At 44.6% G+C, this 7,344-nt stretch overlaps 2 protein-coding genes across 3 annotated transcripts in view; one reads left to right on the forward strand and one right to left on the reverse strand.

Annotated features, from left to right (window-relative positions):
• Positions 1 to 221: 221 nt before the first annotated feature.
• Positions 222 to 7,344, reverse strand: part of stoml2 (stomatin (EPB72)-like 2) — a 7,395-nt gene continuing 272 nt past the window's right edge. Inside the window, exons 1-10 of one of the 2 annotated variants that reach the window (XM_084459998.1) lie at positions 5,210 to 5,341; positions 4,404 to 4,556; positions 3,299 to 3,398; positions 3,158 to 3,216; positions 2,957 to 3,058; positions 2,743 to 2,877; positions 1,617 to 1,761; positions 1,037 to 1,116; positions 776 to 904; positions 222 to 667 (exon numbers count right to left, since the gene is read on the reverse strand). In XM_084459998.1, coding sequence (XP_084316124.1) covers positions 536 to 667; positions 776 to 904; positions 1,037 to 1,116; positions 1,617 to 1,761; positions 2,743 to 2,877; positions 2,957 to 3,058; positions 3,158 to 3,216; positions 3,299 to 3,398; positions 4,404 to 4,556; positions 5,210 to 5,251 — 1,077 coding nt within the window. In that variant the 5' untranslated portion in view covers positions 5,252 to 5,341 and the 3' untranslated portion in view covers positions 222 to 535. Of the gene's footprint in view, positions 668 to 775; positions 905 to 1,036; positions 1,117 to 1,616; positions 1,762 to 2,742; positions 2,878 to 2,956; positions 3,059 to 3,157; positions 3,217 to 3,298; positions 3,399 to 4,403; positions 4,557 to 5,209; positions 5,342 to 7,344 lie in introns of those variants that run through there. The other variant, XM_084459999.1, reaches the window with a different exon arrangement.
• unc13bb (unc-13 homolog Bb (C. elegans)) overlaps positions 6,844 to 7,344 on the forward strand; it is a 75,788-nt gene continuing 75,287 nt past the window's right edge. The window contains exon 1 of the mRNA XM_084459987.1: positions 6,844 to 7,006. Within this exon, the coding sequence (XP_084316113.1) occupies positions 6,985 to 7,006 (22 nt within the window). The 5' untranslated portion in view covers positions 6,844 to 6,984. The remainder of the gene's footprint in view (positions 7,007 to 7,344) is intronic.

The following is a 7,344-nucleotide window of genomic DNA, read 5'->3' on the forward strand; positions in this document are numbered from 1 at the left end:
ATTTTCACATTTCTGACTATTCGTAATTTTCACTTAAAAAACAAACTTTGTCTAACATGGATCAAGTATACCGTTTACTGAAAACATGAAAAGGACACAAAGGGTCCAGAAAGTCCTAATGCATCATCACTGTAGCAGTGCATATCTCTGACAGTAGGCCTACACCTCCTCACAACTGACACATATGATGATGATGATGATTCAGGAACACAAAAAGCCAGTTACTTCAGGTGTGTACTTTATCATCCAGCCTGCAACATGGAAAAAATTAAACGTGTGCTGTGCAGTAACGCTTGATCAGCCGAACACAAATGCATGACAATAATCCTGCCAGATGAATGTGACATTTCCAGGCCTCGAGGCATTCCCGAAGTGTATACGATTCTCCTGCCGTTTCATCCGCCCGCACTTGGCTGCAAGCGGAGCGAGTTATTTGAGCCAGACGGTGGTGGGGCCCACAAGGCGACGCCTCGGGGCCTCGTGTTTATGTGGCACTGCGTCTTCTGCTGCTCCGAGTTTGTCTGGATGTCCCTCACTACTGGGCTGATGTTGACTGGGGTGTAGCCTCCTCACTCTTCCCCTCCCCCCCTGCCTCTGGATTCACTGGAGACACACTCCCCGCTGTTTTCGTGCTGAGCTTGGTTAGGCTGCCGTATATAGCCATGGCCTAGAGAGAGGAGCATGCGCATATTGTTACTATATGCTGCCTGGGAGCAGAAAAGACAACGAGGAGGACATACAGAGGTGGACGAGACAGACGGAATAAGAGACGGACCTGTGTGACCATGCCGCTGATGTCGCCGGAGTTGGAGGGAAGCAGGATGGTGTTGGACTCTTTGGCGAGGTTGGAGAACGCTGAGACGTACTGCTCAGCCACGCTGAAGGAGGCTGCCGCGTCCCCGTTCTGTCAAAGACACAACCACAGGACCATCGTTGGATACGCTAAAACACGCGAGACAACGTTCATTATGCTTCTCTATATATTGTTATTTATTGTAACAGCAACCTCAGTGAAGCCATCACTGCACAATTTTACCTGTCCCGTCAGAGCTTCCGACAACAGTCGAATGGCCTTGGCTTTGGCCTCGGCTTTGGCTAGGACAGCGTTAGCCTCACCTGGGTGAAAATAACAAGAGCAATCAGGCTTTCACTTGGTCGTATGCCACTAACATGAAGATTCAGATTTCTTTTTATACAACAGCTAGTTCCGACCGCCCATTGTGATTGGCTAAGACGCATTCCAAGCAGCGCCTTAAAACCCTATAATGGCACTGGGTTAATCACCAAATGTATTCCTACTCCCTATCGCTCGTAGCGTAGTCGCGTTGCCTAGCAATCGTAATCAAAGTCGGAACTAGCTGTCGTATCGCGGAGGTCTGGAACAACATATTTAAGCAAGACTGAACACTATAAACCCATCTTTTTCCAAAATAAAATTAACGACAGTGCAGTGCTGTTGTGCTGCTCCGCTTCGCGTTGTGCCGGCGGCCGCACCACAGCCGTGCCGATAAACCACAGTAAAGCACAACCTCCAGTGTCTTATTGCTTAAATCGTCCACACGTCAAACAGCAAGAGTGTTGTGATCAATGAAGCGACAGGCGAGACATCAACCCACCTGCGGCCATGTTGATCTGCTCTGCTTTCTGACCCTCGGAGGCCAGGATCTGAGCCTGCTTACGTCCCTCGGCGACGTTGATGGCCGACTCCCTCGTCCCTTCTGACTCCAGCACAGTAGCTCTCTTCTTCCGCTCTGCCTCCACCTGAGCAGGAGACAGATCCCAGACCAGGCAACCTTTACTACCAATACCGCCATTTTGGGGCAAAAAATACGTACAAAAGCGGACTGGGGCCACAAAACATTTGAGCCTTATAATGAAGGTAGTGTTTATCCTAGATTTTTTTTTCAGGGCTGGTGGTAGACACCCGGGGGTGGGGGATTTTGAGCATCAAACACTTAAAGGTATATTCTGGAATTTTTGAACTCAAACTATTGTGTAATCCGTTCTGGTTTGTGAAACTTATATTTCTGTCTGAGTCTGCAGGCGGAGTAACACTCAGTAAGATCCGGCTAGAGGCAGCCTGGAGCCAGCGCTTGTCAATGTCAACAAAGTGCGAGCACACGCAGCAGAAATACAAGTCCCCAAACCAGAACGGATTACACGATAGTTTGAATTCAAAACGGATGGTAAATAGACACAAAAGAATCCCCGAGACTTTATTCATATTTCATTTGTTTTTGGGGGTGTTTTGGGTGTGTTTTTTGGACAGGCTAATGTGACTTCATTGTGCTGAACTAACATTAGCCACCAGTGGAAATTGTAACGACCCAAAGCTATCTACAGCATGGAATTAACTGAAAATGATCTCCATCAGTCAGAAACATCATAGGCAAGTCGAAAATTCGGTCCCAATTCAAAAATTCCAGAATATCCCTTTAATTTCAAGCATTCTAGTGAATTTCTACGGGAGCCAGGGAGCCACTGGAGAGGGGCTGAAGGGTTGCATCCGGCTCCGGAGCCGCAGGTTGAAGAGCCCTGCTGTACACAGACCTCCATCTATGATTTTGTGTGCCACAATGGCGGACCTATATTTCTGTTGCGTGTGCTTTTTACTCCATGTATTTGAATCAAATGTCAAATAAGTCAAATAAATCAAATCAAATGGCAGTTCGGCCGACAACAAGATCAGCAGGATTCCACTCTCTTTCCGATTGCTAGTGGGACGGCCCAGTCCTCCCTCACCTGCATCTGCATGGACTCTTTGACCCGAGGCGGAACGTGGATGTCCTTGATCTCATACCGAAGACAACGGATTCCCCAGTCGTCGGACGCCTGGTTGATGGAGTGGACCATGTTGGAGTTCAGGGACTCTCTTTCCTGGGGGAGGTGAGAGGCGTTAAGGATAAGTGGTCGGTCAACAGTCAAATACCTTTCTGATCAGCCGGCAGGCTCTCACCCTAAACACTTTGTCCAGGGTGAGTTTCCCCAGCTCAGAACGCATGGTGGTCTGAGCCAGTTGTGTGACTGCATATTCTGGGTCCTCCACTCCATAACTGGCCTGGAAGGGAGCACATCAGTCAATTTACTACATTCAGAGCTTAATGAAATGTCACAGTACAGCACAAAATTAAGTGGCCCAGACAGGTCACCGACAAACCTTAAAAGGGTCCAGTATCCTGAGATAAAGCACACCATCTATCTGTAGCGTCACATTATCTGTAAGAATAAGAAGTCGTTACGTTAATCCACTTCTGAAGGGTTGCTGTGGGGGGAGCAGGTGTGAGGTGCTACTACTCACCTAAAGTGATGGCCGACTGCTCTGGAACGTCAATAACAATCTCCTTCAGACTCTGTACATAGCGGACCTTGTCCAGTATCGGGATGAGGAAGTTCAAACCCTACAAGAATAAGAAAAGCATGGCAGTCGACTGATCCCTCTTCCTTACAGTCAAAAGGTGGGATACGATGTGAGATGGGAATCAGGACGAACTGGGATTGGGTCCGTCAAAGTAGTAGATTATTAAAGGGATCCACGTTTGCAAAGCTAACTTTTTCATTGTTTTTGCATGTACATTTGAGTCTCTGATGGGCCTAACACACAAAGTATGAAGTGACACAACCCAGCCAATTTGTTGTGGTCAGTCGAAATGAAAACATCAGAAAGAAAGTCAGTCCCAGCAAGCCATTCAAATCTCCCTTGTCAAATTACGTCACAGTCGGGAACTCATTGTAATAATCCTCCCCCATTTGAATACCTCCAATCACCTGCATTTGTTTACCTGGCTATCTAGCTAGCATAAAGTCTTCACACGGAAAATGCTCTATTCTTGGATGTACTAAGCAGCACAGATCGCTACATCGTCTCCCAAGCTCAAAGGACAGAAGAGCTGATTAGATTAATTTTATTTTTGATGGAAACGTTCCCGTTGAAATTGGCAAAACACTGGCATTTTTTTGCCCGATTGCTTTTCCAACCTGGGTCAGTACAATGCAGGATTTTCAGATAAACTCTTTCTGACTGATCAAGCAATGCCAACTGTCCGTGGAAATCATGCAGAAACTGTAAGTAATTATGCTGTGTGTTTCTTTGCATATAGTACTAACACTAGCCAGATAACACGAACAAACTCCCCTTTTGCCTCAACCCGGATGCTAGTCTCATCTCATCATAGCGCCGTCAACAGCCCTAATTCTCTAGCCTGCCGACTTGCTCTTAGCTGAGCTCATTTCCATATGAAAAAGCGCTCAATCAGCTCAATCTGATCAACCGAGGGGTATAGAGGCATGCTAGAACGCTAATTCTAAGTGGTATTTTCAGCAAAAATACTCAAATACATGTTTTGTGGACCCCAAAGACTAAATTGTTGAAAATTAGCATAATAGCACCCCTTTAAATCAATTACCGGCTCTAAGATCCGATTGAAGCGTCCCATCCTCTCAACCACCCAGGCTTCTTGTTGTGGCACAAACAGTATGACGGTGTTCATGGGCAGACTGGACGCCCATCTCTGCCGGGCAGGCGTCACCCACAACCGCGGCGCCGTCCCCTGGGAATGCTGTGAGTCAGAAGAAAAACATCAAGAGAATTCATCTGTTTCAAAAGGCAGGTGTGTAGGAGACGGATGAATGACTCAAAAGTTGCACAAAAAAAAAAAGTTAACCAGACAAAACCAGAACACATTTCACATTTAATTTTTGATATTTCACGTTGCACTACTGCAACTCAAGAGACCCTCATCCATCCAAACTAAGCGATATCATTTGTAAAATAGACTTAATGTTTACAGAGTTTGATTTGCAGGACATGTAATTCGTAGAATAGGCAGAGTTAATGTTTTCAGAGTTTAATGTTTTAAATGCTACCCTACCGAGTGAAACGTCTTTGTGAGTCCCAAGTAGGTGAGTTGTTCGTTAAACTCACTCCCCCTGTATAAATAATGTTATAATATATAATAATAATAATAAACCCTTCCCGATGAATAGCTAGCTTTTCATCGGCGTAGCTGGTTAATAATGGTGTTTGTCCCACGGGACATGCTGAAACGTATGGGTTACACTAGTCCTCCTGAGTCCCGAGAAGGGTAGCGAGTAGGCTACAGCAGTGTGAAAGAGAAGAGTGCGAGGGCTTGCTAGTGGCTAACCGCCTAGTGTTTTCAAAAGGATGACATTAGTAACATGACATGACGTAGAAATATGTCCGACGCTTTACCTTTAAAAGGGCACCGCCGGTCCGGTAGAGTGCTCGGTGCATGTTGTTAACGTAAATGTGACTTATATGTGTGTGAGCAGAAAGAATGCCTGGATCTTCTCCTCCTCAACTGTGTTCATGTGCGACCCTCGGCAGATCATATCACGTAACATTTATGTGGTGCACTAGTAATTACGATGCCCGTCTGAAGGGGAAACCTGAACGAGAAACTATGGTTCCGGCCGGGTACACGCTTTCAGTATTAACCCCAAAAAGATCTTTATAGGATACCTTGTTCAAGTGTTGCATTTATGTGTGCCTATTTTCTATCTAAAATGTGTCTGTTTGAAAATACGAATATTAACCTATAGTATAGTAACAAACCCATTTTAAATCCATTGCATGATGCAGTAACGTATAGATAACACAGAGCGGTGCTGTTGAGTTAATATTCAGCAAATCATTTGACAATTTTCAGGCTCCGCAAGGGATGTCGCCTGGCTTGCATCTTTTTCAGTAGGCAACAATACTAGCAATATTATAAAACTAAAATCAACAAATAACATCATCTCTGCTATAAGAAATTACTCTAACTCAAACAATTCGGGCAAGTATTCAGACAGGCCTAGTATTCTACTACTACTAGGCCTATTAGCTGCTGCTGGTACTACTCATGGATGGGTACTACTACTACTAGGCTACTAGGCCTACAGTAGTAGTAGTAGTAGTACTAGGCTAGTAGTAGCCTAGTAGTAGTAGTAGTAGTAGTAGTAGCAGCTAATAGGCCTAGAGTAGTAGTAGTAGTAGAATACTATACTACTAGAATACGAATCAGAATTCGTTTTATAGTCATTGCCAATAGTAGGAATAGTAGTAGTAGTAGGCTAGTAGAATCAGAATCAGAATTCGTTTTATTGCCATTGTAGTTTTTCAACGTACTAGGAAGTTGCTTTCGGTAATGGTGCATAGACAACATTGGACAGGATGCAGGGACGAGACAGGTGCAAAGACAGGACAGTGCAAGGAGCAAGTACAAAATACTGTACCAGTGCAAAGTAAGATAAAATACTAGTGCAAAACAATACACAAACTGTAGTGTGGTCAGTGAGTGAGTGTGTGTATGGTGCTTATGTGAGTGCCGTACGTCCTATAGGCATACATTCTGCAGCAGCAGTAGTAGTAGTAGTAGCCTACTGTAGTAGTGTCCTATCTTTTGCACTGCCCTGTCTTGTCCTTGCACCTTGTCTATTGTTGTATATTCATGCACCAACAGTCGAAAATAAATCCCTAGAATGAGTGAAAACATAGGCTACCTGTCTAAATTAACCTGATTCTGATCATTAGGAGGGAACAAGCCAGTTAATGTCAATATGCAACAGTTTAACCATTTACTTATGTCAAGAACCGGGGTTTTCATCCACCTGTTCTCTCAACCTGTAACAAACCATTCCGCAGCTTCTTGATTGGTCAAAACTCCGTCTGTGGCCCGCCCTACTCAGACAGAGTACAACCACAGTGGATAGTATATATGTCATTTCCAAACCTACGACGCCGCCCTCTAATCTCCGTGCTTGCCCTCAGGTTAGTCTAATGAATTTTGTTATGGCGTGCCCATGGCAGGGGGCTGTAGCTCTCTGCCGATTTTTTGTGGCGCTTTCCTCAGCATCTCAGACCCTCAGCTAAAGCGAGTTGTAAGAAGTTATTATATTGAGATGTTACCGGACTTAATACACATATTTTGAGACGCTTTGCCAATATTGAAACTGCAGTAGGCTAGTCTCTGCCAGCGGAAAGCCATGTCTCTGCTGTGTGTGAGAGGTAAGTTTATGCTTCAATTAATTTATTTAATGGTATCGGATTTTTTCGTAAGTCTTATGAAATGAAGTTTTGAGAGAAAACGAGACATGCAACTGTTCGGCCGCAACTTTTTACAGCTGTGATTTTCCACCCAAGCTTTAGGATAATGGTTGGAAACAGCTCATAATAGTAATTATTTGTTCACGACTCGGGTGTTTTTGTTGCTGTTGTTGTCGAGTCGTTGCTGTTGTTTTTATCTATTAGACATTTTGGGAGTAGGCATATGAGCCCATCAACCTAAATACCAGCCGTAGCCTACGAAGCTGCTGTTTCGAAGGTTGTTTCAGATAATTAAAATA

This window comes from Borostomias antarcticus (genome assembly GCF_949987555.1).
Source record: "Borostomias antarcticus genome assembly, chromosome: 2".
NCBI lineage: Eukaryota > Metazoa > Chordata > Actinopteri > Stomiiformes > Stomiidae > Borostomias > Borostomias antarcticus.